This window comes from Neophocaena asiaeorientalis, unplaced genomic scaffold (assembly GCF_003031525.2).
Source record: "Neophocaena asiaeorientalis asiaeorientalis breed wild unplaced genomic scaffold, Neophocaena_asiaeorientalis_V1.1 scaffold30, whole genome shotgun sequence".
NCBI classification, from domain to species: Eukaryota; Metazoa; Chordata; class Mammalia; order Artiodactyla; family Phocoenidae; genus Neophocaena; species Neophocaena asiaeorientalis.
The window spans coordinates 8,152,796-8,168,235 of record NW_020174923.1 but is presented as its reverse complement, the minus strand read 5'-3'; the positions used below and the strand labels follow the sequence as shown (position 1 = coordinate 8,168,235).

Genomic DNA, 15,440 nt, shown 5'->3' with positions numbered 1-15,440 from the left:
AGTTTGACGGTTCAGCACCGGCATACGGGGACAGCTCCCAGCCTAGTTCCTTCCCACTCTGGTGACATTCAAACAGATGGGGCAGAGGTGCCATTTCAAGGTGGCACCTCCTCCCCCAGAACCTGCTGCCCCCCTGACCTGGGATGGGCTTCGCAATGCTGCCACAACCATGCAGCCCCTTCGTCGGTCCCTGTTGCCTTCTACCCCTTCAAAGCGGACCCTCTTCCACATGCACACTTACATGTTCCGTTCCCCTCTGAAGACACTTTCCGTCTTTACTAGGCCTACTGGAGACAAGCGCATCAACTTAAAAGGATGACTCCAGAGGGGTGAATTTCAAGCCATGGGGATGTAAACCTTCAAAGCACATCCCAGTCTCAGCCTCCCTCTCCCCCTACTCTCTCTCCGACTGAGGTCACAAGAAGTTCTACCTGAGTCACTGGCAGACTTTAAGCCTCAGGGGAAAACTGCAGAGGCTGACTAGCTGCCCGAGACCAGCACCCCCTGGGCCCTGTCGGCCTAGGAGTGTCGATGGCTCTGTCCCCACCAGCATCCTCCTCTCTCCAACACTTCCGCGCTACACGGCACCAGCACGCGTGGGCGGGACAAAATGCCAATCAGAAAAAGAGAAAGACGTCTAGAACCAACAGACCATCCTGCTGGTGTGAGGGCTCTGGAGAGGAATCACATTCTAGCTTGAAAACCACCTGAGAGTAAATTAATGGGCTGATGGAGAAAAGTTCATTTGCAGGCAAACAACTCAGAGGCCTTCCTTAGTTACACCCCGGCACAAAGTTAAGACAATCTTATCCCAATGCCAGTGAAAGGAATAGAAATTCACCAAGCACAAAATCCCAAGCCGTAAAGAAAATATTTGATAACTTTGATTACATTAAAATTAAGACCTTCTGTTCCTTAAAACAAAACAAAAGACCATAAAGAAAGTACAAAGACAAGCCACAAATTAGCCTTCGAAGATTTTAAAACACATATATACACAGGATTTATACCCATAATATATAAAGAACTCCTCCAACTCAATATGGAAAAGAGAAACACGGCAGAAAAGTGAGCAAACGACGTGAAGTGGCATTTCATCAAGAGGAAACAAGGAGGGCCAAAAATATAACACACTGCTGAGCCTCATGAGCTGTCAGGGAACACAAGTTAGGACCATAACAAGATGTTACAGTACCACTCCACACCCCTAATGAGAAAGTCCGATAGCACTAAATGCGGGTAAGAACGTATCCCACTGGGAACCTACACACGGTAGGACTGGACTGGTACAGTCACTTAGGAAGACAGTTGGCATTTTCTTGTCAAGCTGAATTTTCAGACACCCTAAGTCCCAGCAACTGTGCACCAAAGTCTATACCAAAGAAAAAACTCAATCTATACCCAAAAGAAACTCTGACCCAGGGACACCAGGTGACATGTACAAAATGTCCACCACAGCATCATTCAAAATAACTTGTAAAGGACTCCCCTGGGGGTGCAGTGGTTAAGAATCCGCCTGCCAATGCAGAGGACACGGGTTCGATCCCTGGTCTGGGAAGATCCCACATGAAGTGGAGCAACTAAGCCCATGCACCACAACTACTGAGCCTGCGCTCTAGAGCCCGCATGCTGCAACTCCTGAGCCCGTGGGCTGCAGCTACTGAAGCCCACATGCCTAGAGCCTGTGCTCTGCAACAAGAGAAGCCACCGTAGTGAGAAGCCCGCACACCACAATGAAGAGTAGCCCCCGCTCGCCACAACTAGAGAAAGACCACACAACCAAAGACCCAATGCAGCCAAAGAAAAAAAAAAAAAAAACTCGTAAAAACAGGGGAAAATGTCCACAGACAGGAAAAAGTGATAAATTATTACGGTACATTCGCACAATGGAATATCATACAGCACTGAACATGAATGAAATAGGGCTACAGGCAGCAATGTGGAGAAATCTTTAAAACCTAATAACGGGTGGAGAAAACAAGTCTTGGAGGTTACAGACAGCAGATGTCATTTTTACAGAGCTCAAACCAAACGAAAATAAGGGCTTCCCTGGTGGCACAGTGGTTGAGAGTCCGCCTGCCAATGCAGGGGACACGGGTTCGTGCCCCGGTCCGGGAAGATCCCACATGCCGCGGAGCGGCTAGGCCCGTGAGCCATGGCCACTGAGCCTGCATGTCCGGAGCCTGTGCTCCACAGCGGGAGAGGCCACAACAGTGAAAGGCCCGTGTACCGCAAAAAAATAAATAAATAAAACTAAACAATATATTATTTATTGATACGTGAATTTGTAAAAATAAAAACTAATTTTTTTAAAAAAAGCAAAAGAGGAACTTCCCTGGCAGTCTGTTGGCAGAACCACGGGCGATCACTCCACTCTTGTACTTCATGACATACAGTACATATATTTTTGTATGTATCAAATATCATATAATAAATATTATTAAATAAAAGAAGAAAAATCTTACATATTTCTACATCCCACAGATACAGTGGTTAAAATAAACCTCATCACACACACACACACACACACACACACACACACACACACACAAAATCCTACCCACTCTAATCACTAGTCTCCCACCTCCAACAATATCAGAGGGACCCTGGAAAGGCAAGCACTGGAAGGGGTAGGCATCACCGGCCCACCTCACCACCCTCCAGGTCTTCCTGGCCCCCAACCCCCAGAACAGACCCAGGAAGGAGTCCCGTTCCAGAAGAGGACCCCTGAGGCTGCACCAAGTCCACCAGGACAGCAGGCAGAGGGGACCCCATCTGTGTGACATGGCTCAACTCCACAAGCCAGTATTGGTCAGTCCCTGAGCACAAACAGTAGCCCCGAGATGGAGACCAGGACCTGTTTGAACAGCACTACGCAAATACACTCCCTTGGTGCATCCCCCAAAATGACTAGGCATCAGCGTTGAGGACAGAAGGGCAGGAGGCAGACCGAGCAGCCAGAGGACGGAATTAGGAATGTCTCCATCCGACGAGCTCCCGGGCGACAACGGACTCCCCTTCCTCCCCCCCCCTCCCTCGGCACCCACCTCTGCAGCTCCTTCAGGGACACCGTGACCCGGAGGCCGTGGCCCAGGACGTAGAGAGCAGCCAGGATGTCTGCCCACTGCACCATCTCCCCCAGAGGCCCGCCCTTCAGCACCCGCGGGCTGAACACGTCCCCAGACTCCTCCGTCAGGAAGCCAATGTGGACAAGGACCTGGTTGTGGGGCACAAAGGATCAGCACAGAGAAGCAGCAGCCCTCAGCCCTGCCGCCCCAGGGGGACCCGGCCAGCGGAAGACACTGTGTCCAGGCTGTGCCTGGAAGGGCGCTTTCTGGCACCAGAGCACAGCGGAGGGGCCAAGAGGCAGAGTGACCTCGCTGGAGACACAGGTGAACAAGACAGTCACATCCTGCCCTCTAGGCGCTTACGTTCCAGATGGAAGAGGTAGACAACAGTAAACACAGACAAGAGATAATTTCATGAAATGATAAGGACTCTGAAAGAAATAAACAGGGTGATGAGAGAGTCAGGTAAATATTTATTGCAAGGACGGATGGATGGACAGACAGATGGACGAACCAATGAACTTCCCCCAAACAGGCTACATTATTCCCAACATTCCAGGCAAATGCCATGACTCTTCTGCCCGACAAGAACAAGATGTCTACAGACTGCAGGACTCCTAAGGCGGAGGGGGTGTCACTCTGCCCCAAAGATGAAAAGGGCCAGGGCTACCGCATGCATCTATCCAGACTCTGCCTCCCCCTGCCCGCGGCTCAAATTCCAACAAATGCAATAAAACTTTTGTAAGGGTAGACCCTGTGTCTACTTGGCAGCCTGAGGCCCTGAGCTCCCTTCCTAAGCTCTCTGAGCTCAGCTCCTTCAATGCACATAGAGGATAAGGTACCTGCTTCTGGTCCCGCCGGGTGCCCCCCAGCTTCTGCGCCAGGCGCTGCGCAGCCAGTGCCCACTGGGCCGTGAGCCGCTTCGTACGTTTCTTCATGAAGATTAGAGACTCCTTCCCGCTGCCCATCAGCTCCAGGAGGTGGGATAGATTGCTCCGGAAAACTGCCTGGAGGAGGGTCCAGACCTCAGTTCTCTAATCCTCCACCCAGCAGCCACGACACCGCCATTACCCACTGCCCTGGGCACAGGGGCTGGCACCTTCCCCGTGAGGCTGGGCCTGTTCTAGTTTCTCCACCTTTTTCTGTTTTCTTGTTTTTTGTTTTTATTTTTTGGCTGCGACCGCCCAGCCTATGGGATCTTAGTCCCCTGACCAGGGATCAAACCCGCACCCCCTGCATTGGAAGCGCGGAGTCTTAACCACTGGACCGCCAGGGAAGTCCCTCCCACTTTTTCTGAGAGGCCCACCAGTCCCCACAGTCAGGGAGCCCAGCTCTCCTCCCCCCAACACTCACTCCCCAGCCACATTGGTCTGTCCCAGTCCAGCTCCAATCAGCCACCTGTCCCAAGCCCTTCGTGAGGGGGTCAGCTATGACAGTTCCCAGGATCCCAGCCGCGACAAGGAAGCAGTAGATAGTGGTCGGAGCCGGGGCTCCAAGGGCAGGGAAGCCAGGCCGCCTTTCAGTGGAGCCAGAGTAACTATATGCCTTGAAGAAGTTAACTCAGCTCTCCAGACCTCAGATCCGTCATCTATTAAATGCGATTACATAAGGACAAATAAAGTGGCACACAGGAAGTCCTCGATGAGTGACAGCTATTATTACCATTATTCCAGTCCATTAAGGGGGCACCTCCAGGGCCCCAGCCTGCCCCTTAAGCAGCCTCAGCTTTGCAGCATCCTGCAGAAGTCGGGACGGGCACCCGCAGGCTGGCGGGCTGGGAGCAGCCCACCCACCTGGCAGAGCTGGCTGGCAGCCCCGTGCCGGCCCACTCACTCCCACACCTACCTGGACTTTGGGGAGGGGCTTGCGGGCTCTCTGGGTGGCCGTCTGGTTCCTCCAGGGCAGCGGGGGACAGAACCACTCGACCTCACTGAGGTAGACGAGGAAGGAACACTCGGTGCCGTCCACCCCGAAGAAGGCATAGCAGGGGTCAGAGGTCCAGCGGGCACGCATCCACTGTGGAGAGGGCCAGCCTGGGCCAAGGAGCCAGCGCCAGCCCCGTGCGCACCCTCGGTGAGCCCCTGCATGCATGTCCCTGGGGACCCCGAGGTCTCCCAGGATAGGGTCTCCGGGGCCCACCCCAAAGATGCAGCAAGGCTAGAAGCAGAGAAGAGAGACTGGACCGGGGCCCTAGGACCCAGCCCTGTGTCCTGGCTGCTGAGAGCCTCAGGGAAGGCCAGACAGGACCACCATCCCCCAGGCCCAGAAAGAGAAGGACCCTGGGGGAATGAGGCCAGTCCAGGACACATGCGGCCAAGGTTCCAGGGGCAACAGTGGAGGTGCAGCAGCTCAGGGCCTGGCTGGTCCCTCTTCCTTTGTCCTCCGCCCGTAACCAAGAGCAGGGTTCAGCTGAAGCCAAGGTCAGGGAGCAGCCTCTGAGGGGGGCCAGGGCTGCGGCTAGGGCAGGACTCATCCACAGTGACCCCCACCTGGTCCCCAAGGAAGGGGTCTGCAGTGCCAACACCCCACGCTCTTAGGGATTTCAGCACCAGTGAGGGGGCTGGCTTTTATGCCTGTGGACTGGCTCCCCGGATGGACAGACTTCATGCAGCCAGAGGTGGGACCCTGGAGGCGCGGACAGGGAGGGGGTCTCTCCCTCCAGCTGGTCAGCTGGGCCGGGAGGGAGGGGGAGAGAGAATGAGGTCCACACCTTGTCTCAATTTGTTGGGAATCAGGCTGCTGGTGGTGCCATACGTATACTTAATAGTTCATCTGCTGTAAGAAAGTACTGAAAACCCTGCAACGTGAGCCATCCTGGGACGTTTGGGTTGGTGCCCCAGGCAGATGGCCCAAGCAGAGAAGTGGTTTCCCTGAGGCGGGCCCCTGCCAGCTAGTGCCAGGTTCTGGGTCCAGAGGTCAGGCAGAGAGGCCCTTGATGGTGGATATCCCTGCCAGGAGCAGAACCACAGAGCTAATCTGGGGTATGGCCCCCGTGGAGGAGGGGCCCCTGGCCATCCCCAGCCTCAGGCCCAGGCCTCACCTCTACCTTCCCTGAGCAGTCAGGGAACTTGGGGTCGTTGGGTGCCTCACACTGGTCCCGCCGACCTTCAGACACTGCAGGGAGAGAAGGTCACCTTGCTGAGGACCTGGGTCCAAGGAGGAGCGCGGTAGAGAAAGCGTGAGGCAGGTAGGCTGGTCTGGGGTTGGGCAGTGCAGGAGGCCACTCCACCCTTGGCCTGAGTTTTCTCCCCTGAAAGGCCACCGCCAGGGGGTCCCTGTGCCTGGGGTTCCCCCTCTTCCAACACTCCCACCCTCCTTAGGGGGTTCAGAACCAGTGCGGAGCTGGTCTGAATGGCTATGAACCAGCTTTCTGGACGGGTAGACCTCGGGCATCCACCCAAATGTACTCCTGACTTTTTGACAGGGGCAGAGGTAGGGCCTCCCAGCCTGATGCCCCCACATCAAGAGGAATGGAAGGGGCCACCCAGGGACGGTGGGGTGAACCCTGAGGCACCCCGCTGAGAGCCAGACACAGGGCCCCGGGGAGCCAGGGCAGCTGCCGTGGGGAGAAATCAGGGCCCCACCCCGGACGTCCCACCCTGTACTCTGGCCTCCTGGGAGTAGAGGGGTGCCCCCGGCCCCCACCCTTGCCGTGCAGGAGCAGGCTGTGGCGCAGGATCTGGTCCACCTTCACGGCGATGTCCGAGACGTTCTGGGCTATGGCCTGGATCCGCTCCATGAGGCCGGCCCCGGGGGGTAGCCTAAGTGGGAGAAGCCAGGGTGAGCCTGCCGCGGTCTCCTTCCCGGGCAGGGCAGGCCTCAGCCTGCCAGCAAAGGCAGCAGGACTGCAGGGCCCCCGGCACCCAGACACCGCCCTGCCCCAAACGGAAAAGTAGCGATGGGTAAAGTCAGGCCAGGAAATGGAGCCGCTGCTGCCCCAGCCCTGGCTGGAGGGGCTCGCTAACCATCAACGGACCCAAGTGGCATGCATCTGGGAAAGCCCACATCTGTCGGTGCCAGGTGTGTCTGCACACGTGTGAAGGGCAGTGCCTGAGGCTGACATGGGCAGAGGAATTCCATTCAAGAGCCTGGACGAGATCTGTTTAGGGATCTCCAGGCGATGGAGGCCCTTTTCCTGAGCACAGCCGGCTGTCCTGAGTCTGTTTTCTCTATTTTCTCCCAGAGGAATTGTATCTTGTCAAAGTAAATTCCACCCAGAGCAGCCTGGGGACTTGCCAACTATTAAACCTCTAGTAAATTATTGTTGGGTTCCCAAGAATGAATTCTTCCCAGGATCTTAAATGAGTTTAGTGCCATAAACATCACAGCCCTCCACCTCATCAATACTCGTGCTGCCTTTATTTTTGGAGAATTTATTTCCTGGTGTTGATTACTACTCCCCTCTCAGAGAAGTTTATTAGACATCAGATGCAGTATTTATCTCATTGCCAAAACTTCTATTGAGACAGATCCCACTTGGCTGGCACGTGGGTCTCGGAGCAAGGAAGGCTCTGGAGGCCCTTCTCCAAGAAGCTGCTTACTTTTTCTGAAGACGATAATTCCAATTCCTTTGATTTTCCCCACCTCCTCTGGCTCCGCAGGCCCTGTTTAAGCTCCATTTATCCCTTTACAAGGACTTTATTGTAAGGTCTTTATTGCCGCACATAATGAGAATTATACGAAGGAGGATTTTTCCAACCTGGGCTCCTCTGGGGTCTGTAAACCCCACCTCTCACCAGAGGAGGCAGAGTGGTGCCCCTCCTTGGCCACCTGGCCCCTCGGGCTGCCCCCCGTCCCCCCCACCTCTATCTTCTGTAAGGAGAGGAAGGGCGTGGCCCCATCTACAGAGAAAGGCAACTGGTATGGGAGACACGGAGGTGGGGGTGGGGACACAAGGCAGAGGTGACAGGAAGGGGGTGACAGACGAGCCCTCCACACACATATACACATGTACACACACACATACACACGTGCACACACAGTCCGGTCCACCCTCTCCAAACTCTAATGGAAAATGGCATTGCCTTTTACTCACTTCCTGCTGTAACAAATGACCACGTACTGGGGGGGCTTAAAGCAACACAAACGTCTTCTCTCACACTTCTGGAGGCCAGAAGTCTGAAATCAAGGTGTCGACAGGGTTGGTTCCTCCTGGAGGCTCTGAGGGAGCATCTGTCCCAGCTTCTGGCTGGGACCAGCGGTCCTCCGCGTTCCTGGGCTAGTAGACGCATTACTCCAGTCTCCTCCGCCTCTGTTTTCACTGTCTTCACTTGGCCTTCTTCTGTGTGTATCCGAATTTCCTCTTCTTATAGGGACACCAGTCATTGGATCAGGGCCTACCCTGATCCAATATGACCTCCTCTTAATTTGATTACATCTGCCAAGACCCCATTTCCAAATAAGATCATATTCATAGGTACCGGGGGTTAGAAGGTCAACATATCCCTTTGGAAGACACAATTCAACCTTCAACAACCTTCTATGAAATTACAAATAAGAATGAGCAAAGACATATAAGATGATGTTTCTTTTGCTCAAGAAAGTCCTCAGGCAGGAAGTAGCAATATTTCTCCTTGGTCTTCAGATTGTCAAGGAATGCTATAGGGAAGAGAACAGTCAGTTCATCTCCAATTTACAGCGACACACAAAGAGATGAGCTGAAGCTCTGCCTCTTATGAGCTGTGTGACCCTGGGCAAGTCACTTAGCCTCTCTGTGCCTCTGGCTCTCATCTTTTAAAATGGAGGAGAAAGGAACTTCCCTGGTGGTCCAGTGGTTAGGACTCTGCACTTTCACTGCAGGGGGCCCGGGTTCGATCTCTGGTCAGGGAACTAAGATCCTGCAAGCCGTGCACACGGCCAAAATTAAAGATAAATAAAAATTTTTAAAAATCAAATAAAATGGAGGAGATAGTGGCACCTCCCTCATAGCACTGGGGGGACTCAGTGAGGAAAGGTGTAAGGCACACAGGATGGCAATGCCTGCGTGAAAGCAGCCCTGTCTGCGTTAGCGATCATCATTGTGCAGATGGGGTTGGAGCCGCAGCAGAAGGGATTTGGGCTGGACCATTGTTTCCCACCCTTTTCTCATTATCACCCCCTTAAGGAGCCTTTTTAGACACTGTTTCCCCTTCTCACCCTCCCCCCTTGAAATGTCAACTCCACCGATATTCTGCAGATCTGTTTACACACACTATAGCCTGTGGAGGGCCACAAACCATTGTAATAGTGAAAATTACAAGAGCCAATTTTCACCCTTTAGGGGGTGACACCCACCCATTGACAATGCCTGGGCTACAGCAGAGAAGGAACGTGATGACCTTGGTGTCCATTGGCCTCTGAAATAAATTCTGAATGAGGGCCGTGGAATGCTTTCCCCACTGACCTCCAGGGACAGGATGGACAGTGCACTGCCTGGAAGGAGCATTTTGGTGATGGAGGGAGGTGGCCACAGGGTAGAAGGCCAGACCTGACAGCTGCTGGGTCAGGGCTGGCCCAGAGCACGGGCGGCTGAGGCCCAACAGGAGGGGCTCCCAGGTGGAGAAGGACTGGGTGCCCTCCAGCTTCTAACCAGAGACCTTAGGGCACAAGTTACCCCTGTGTGGGACCAGTGGGGGTCCTGCCAGGTCCCTGGAAACTTTGGAAGGGATCTCACCTCACTTCAAGCCTTCCTGAAGTCACCTCTCTGTCCAGGCTCTGCTCCATCCACCTCTCTGGTCACCACCATGCCTGGGGGTGGCTATGAGTGGCTGGTTTAAAACCCCCAAAGGAGTCCTGCGCCTTCAAGAACAGGGATTTGCTATCATAAGTGGAGCCTGGTACCGCCCCACACGGGCCACATGCCCAGAGTTCCATCACTGTGCTGTGTTGAATAGTGTCCCCCCAAAATTCACATCTACCTGGAACCTCAGGATGTGACCTTATTTGGAAATAGGGTCACCGCAGAGGTAATTAGTTAAGATGAGGTCACACTGGAGGAGCCCTAAGTTCAGTTACTGGTGCCCTTATAAGAAGGCCGTGTGGAGACACCCAGGGAGAAGGAAGCCATGTGACGATGGAAGCAGAGACTGGAGTGATGTGTCTACAAGCCAGGGACACGTGAAGCCACCAGAAGCTGGAAGAGGCAAGGAAGGATCCTGCCCCGGAGACTTCAGAAGGAGTGAGGCCCTACTGATACCTAGATTGTGGACTTCCAGCCTCCAGAATGGAGAGAAAATAAGTCTCTGTTGTTTTAAGATGCCTGGTTTGTGGTCAGTTTTTACGGCAGCCCTAGGAAACGAGGAAAACGGCTTTTAATCCACTACAGAAAAAGAGCCCAGGTTCTCCTGCCACCCTGCTGTCCGGAACGTCTTATCTCCCACCCACCCTCCTCTTGCAGAAGTCCAGCCTCCATCCTGCTGCTCCCTTCATGGGAGATGAAGAGCCACGGGGGGCGGGGGAGCCCTTGACTCCTCAAACTTCTAGGTCCATGACTCTCCACATTATTCCGAGACTTATTGGACCAAGAAAGGGCCCCAGAGTCTGAGGTCTTGGATTCAAGTCCTGGTTCCACTGGAGAGCTGTGTGACCTTGGGCGAGTTATCTAACCTCTCTGAACCCCTTTGATTTATAACCCTTTATATGAGGGTTAGCTCATATAAAATCTGAATAATCTCAACTACCTCAGAGTGATTAACTGCAAGGATTAAACATGAGGCTGACTGTCAGGTGCTCAGCATACAGTAAATGCTCAAAAAATGCCTGAGACGCTCTTACTCCCTACCTATAGTGGTCAGCCCATCCCTGAGAGGAAGTCTCATAAGTCTAACTCCCGAGCAAAGCAATTTACTGTTGGGGAGATTCAGCAATTTTCATCTGATAAGCATTTTTTGCATAAAACATATCACCAGCCCTGGCTTTAAAACCGTGCAGATGGTATCTGTCTGATTTAACAAGTTCAACTTGTTCAGAGCAGAATTACTTGGCGTCACTATTATTATACTGGACTTAGCATTCGCACAGCACTTTCTATTTTCAAATAATATGGGATTAGGCTTCTCTCCCTGGGAAGCTTTTTTTAAAATGACAATCAAAGAAGATGTCCCGCAGCACATCTATGACTTGGGAAAAGGAAAAAGGGGGGATGGATTGGGGAGACGGTGTGCAGCTGCCGGCAGCTAACAGTGCTGTCACCATGGGGTCAGGGTGGTGGCAGGGCTGGCTTCCCCATCAGGCCCAGGCAGTTCAGTACCGGGGCCCATAGTGCTTTTAGGGGTCCACGAAAGTGTTTCCATTTCTTTAAACATCGGGAGACAATTGCAGGTCAAAGAAAAGGTTTTAATATGTAATGTTACTATACGCATCTTTCTGGCAATGCAGTCATAAAATATTATTTTGCTATTGGTTAAACTGTGTCCCCCCCGCTCCCACCCAAGTTTGCCCAGGGGATCAGCCTTGCGCTGTCCCCCTCCAGGCCCGGGACTCTATAGGTGCCTGGGCTCCAGGCTGAGGCAGGTTTGGCCCAGGCCTTGCACTTCCTCCAGTAGCAAAAGGTTCTTCCTGAGCCAGTGTGGGAGGGGCCCCACAAGCACCCCAGCAAGAGGAGTGAGGTTCTCTGGCCCCAACCTATAATCTGTAGGTGCCAGGCCGGGGCAGAAAAGCTGGGGACATTCTGCATTATCACGCCAGCCCTAAGGGTCCAGCCATCCTCTCAGCCTGGCGAAGATGCCACCTCGCACCCCTCCCCCACCAACGTGACAGTCACGTGTTGCCCGGCTCTCAGCACCACAGGGCAGGCAGGCTCGGCCCCCTCCAGCCCTAAGACCTGGGCCAGTCCTTTTCCTGTCTGAGCCCAGTTCCCTCAGATCTGTCAAATGCAGACCTGAATAGGATCTTCCTCATTGGGCCGCTGGCCAAGGTCAAAGTTCATAATATGTACCCAGTAGGGGGTAGCCGCTTTTACTATTCTCATCATTAATCATTATTACTGCTACTTCAGTTAGCTCTGAAACTGGCCCAGAGAAGGTAAAATGATTTCCCAAGGTTGCACTGCAGGCTGGGGACGGGGCGGAGACTCAGACACTGGCGCTCTGGGCCAGCCCTGCTCCCTCCCACTGTATTTGCAAAATAACTCAACATGCTCAGACTGTGAGCCCTGGGCCTCTGTGCACACATACTGAGTACCAGGCATTCCACCAAAATGATCAATTCTTACTTGGAAAGTAAAAGAAGGCCAAGACAGGCCCCCGGTCACCCGCCCACTCCACTCCTCAGCCCCAGGGAGCCTCCCTGGGGTATTCGAAGCATTCATGGTTCTCTAAATCCTCAAACACCTATCTGAGCATTCCTCACTCACAATGACAGATGGGCCACCAGCCCCTCCTGCTAGGGTGTAAGTGGCTTCCTGGAGCCAGCCGGCCTCCAAGGAGCAGCCAGCCTCTGAGCACTGGCCCAGGGTCCCCTGAAGAAGCAACCAACACCACAGGCCACCCACTGGCCTCAGGACACCCTGCTCCCTCCACCACCCAGGGCCAGGAGCCAGGGGTCAGAGCCAAGGCGGGAACTCTGGCTCCAGCTGGTAGCCAGTGGCCACCTCCCCCCAGGACACCAGCTCCAGGCATCACCTCCCAACAGGCCAGGCCCCTCAAAGGCCCCCTTGAGGCTCAGCCCCCTCCTCCCAGCCCCACGAGGCCATCGCTGATTCCAGCCCTCAGTCCCCTGGCCCTGAGCGCCAACTCTCCAGGAAGCCACGGGAAGGAGGTTTAATTGCGAGTTCCTCCCGTGATTTATGAGGGTTGCATTCAATTAATGAGACATTGATTTCTGCGCACCCAGCCAGCATGCTTGCTGTGAGTTATTTCACTACGAAACTGATCGCTTTCCTTTTAAAACACAGACTCGAGCTCACAGGGGCCCGCAGACACACGTACCAAGACGTGCTGTAGACAAACACTACAGCCAGAAACACAAGCACCACAGACAGGAGATGTGTACTTTCTGGGTTTGTCTGTCTGTCTGTCTATCTGTCTACCTCTCACGCACACCACACGGGACACAGGAAACCCCCAGCCTGGTGTCCAGCCTTCCCTGCATTTTTACTGCTCTCCTCCTCTGCTTCAGCCCCTGCCTCATTCCCATCAGAGGTCCTGATGCTGTGAGTGCCCCCAAGTGATGACCAAGGAGCTGCCTGCCCCTCCCCAAGTAAGACCCTCCTTCTCTCCTGCACCAAGAAATATATATACACGTACGTGTACACATATATATTTATATTAGATAGATAGATAGATGTCTTCCCACTATCGATAGGAAGAGAGCTGGAGCTGGACTGCGTGTGGTTTCATCACTTGGGGAAGGGAGTGGTACCCCATGGGTGGGGCAAAGCCAGACTACAGGGGATAGAGGCCCCACTCACAACCCAGGGCCCAGACTTCCCCTGGAGGATTTTCCTTTTTAACATCTCATATGTTTATTCTATTTAAGACACACTGAGATCCTGCTACATACGCCTTGTATCTTGCCTCTTTTACTTAGACTGTATGAATAAATACATTGCCAGTCAGTAAATCTCTTTTAAAACATATTTTTTAGTGGTTACATTTTATTCCATCACAGATATCCCTACTGTACTGGCCCTTTTCCTATTGTCATCTTAATAGTAGTGCTTTTAAGTATCTTCAAAGTACATGTGTCTATTTGGCTGTACCCTCAAGGATAAAAGTCTTATAATTAAAACATACTTGTCACTTTGATAAGTTAAACCATTTCTTAAGGGTGGGATTTTTATTATTAGTGAGGCTGAAGTCTTTGTCCTGTTGAATGTTCTTTTGCCTCAAATTCTGCTTTGTTTGCTATAAACACTGCTATCTAAACTTTCTTTCCCTTTGTGTGTCCTGGATACGTTTCTTTTTATTCTTAATTTCTGAGTCATTTGTTTTTAGGCCTGTCTTACAAATGGCATATAATTGGATGTTGAGAACCTCTGTCTTTATTAGGGATGTTTAACCCTTCACACTTCTGGCACATTTGATAGGTGTCTGCCCTGGAGTGACCTTCTCACCCACCCACCAACTACCCCCGACACCCACCAGTCTGGCCTCTCCCCAGCCCAGGAGCCAGACACGCTCCCAGATCTGTCCTGTTAGGAAGGGGCAAATCCAGGGGCTGGGCCCAGCACAGGGCCTGAGAAAAGTGAGGCATATCTTTTAAAATTGAGCCTGAAGTCATCTTAACCGGTAGCATCTCCCCACCCTCACACATAGAACCCCAGGGAAGCTACGTTCCCCGGCACCTGGCCTTGCCAGTAAAGAGATGGCCAGGAATGTCTAGAAGCATTTTTGAGTTTTTAAATAAAGCTTTAAAAAAATTGGGAAAAAAACCTCAACTCCTTACCCACAGACAAGAATTTTGATGTATCTTCCTTCCTGCCATCTCCTCTGCACAGGGACAGGGTGCTGGCTCCCTCTCCCTAAGAGGCTCGGACACTCTTTGAGGACAGAGCTCTCTGACTTCTGTCTCCTGGGTCTTCTCCACTCATCCCTGATGCTCCAGCCCAGACCCCGCACACAGTAGGCACTCAACAAATACGGACCGGCTTGAACGCAGACAGCCTCAAACCCCGGCCTCATTTGCCACTGCAGAGAAGCCTTATGGAAAATTCAGAGATCACTACTATTTGGTTTTAGGATACATAACATGATGCCATTTGCAACAAATCTGCAAATAATCCCAAATTTTGTTTTCCTAGGCTAAAAAAGGCAAATTTGTTTTCCCTGAGGATAAACCAGCCATAAGTGGGAGGCACAGCCCAGAAGCTTCCAAAGGGCAGAAGGAGGGCAGTGGAGGTTGTTCTTTTTTAAGCCACAGATAATTGTAACGTGAGAAATCCAAGTGCAGGTCACTGAAGAGTTTGCTAGAAACACAGCAGGGTTCGTGTCTGCAGGATTCTCGCCCACCAGCTGCATGTTGACAGCCGGAGGGGGATAAGGTGGGGAGGGGGCTGCGGTATTTGTGCACATGGGGAGTGGGGGCAAGCAGCCCCAGCGTGCCCTGGACACACCCACTGCTTTCTTGCCCTGAGACCAGAAGCAACAGTGTCCCTGAAATTTATGGTTCTGCCCTTGGGGTTTGATGGGCTCCGCTGGTCATGGTAGATTGTTGCTATTTCCTGGGGATGGAGCTGGAGGGGGTGGAGATGAAGGGTAGAGCATGGGAGGGAGGCAAGGCCAGGACTGGAAGAAACCAGAGACACTGAATGTGCTGGCAGGAGCACATTCAGGAGTCAGGCCTGCCAAGGAGGAGACCCGGACCCTCTGCCCTCACCCTGATGAACAGACCTGTGGACAGAGGCTGGATCCACAGCCCAGACAGGTGAGAGCACAGCTGGGGGCAGCCGGGAAG

General features: G+C 53.0%; 1 protein-coding gene across 2 annotated transcripts in view; it reads right to left on the bottom strand.

Moving 5' to 3' along the window:
* Positions 1-15,440, bottom strand: part of MGAT5B (alpha-1,6-mannosylglycoprotein 6-beta-N-acetylglucosaminyltransferase B) — a 66,271-nt gene that overhangs the window by 35,567 nt on the left and 15,264 nt on the right. For both annotated transcript variants that reach the window (XM_024761038.1, XM_024761037.1), the window contains exons 4-8: positions 6,714-6,829; positions 6,109-6,182; positions 4,914-5,084; positions 3,911-4,075; positions 3,048-3,217 (exon numbers count right to left, since the gene is read on the bottom strand). In XM_024761038.1, coding sequence (XP_024616806.1) covers positions 3,048-3,217; positions 3,911-4,075; positions 4,914-5,084; positions 6,109-6,182; positions 6,714-6,829 — 696 coding nt within the window. The remainder of the gene's footprint in view (positions 1-3,047; positions 3,218-3,910; positions 4,076-4,913; positions 5,085-6,108; positions 6,183-6,713; positions 6,830-15,440) is intronic.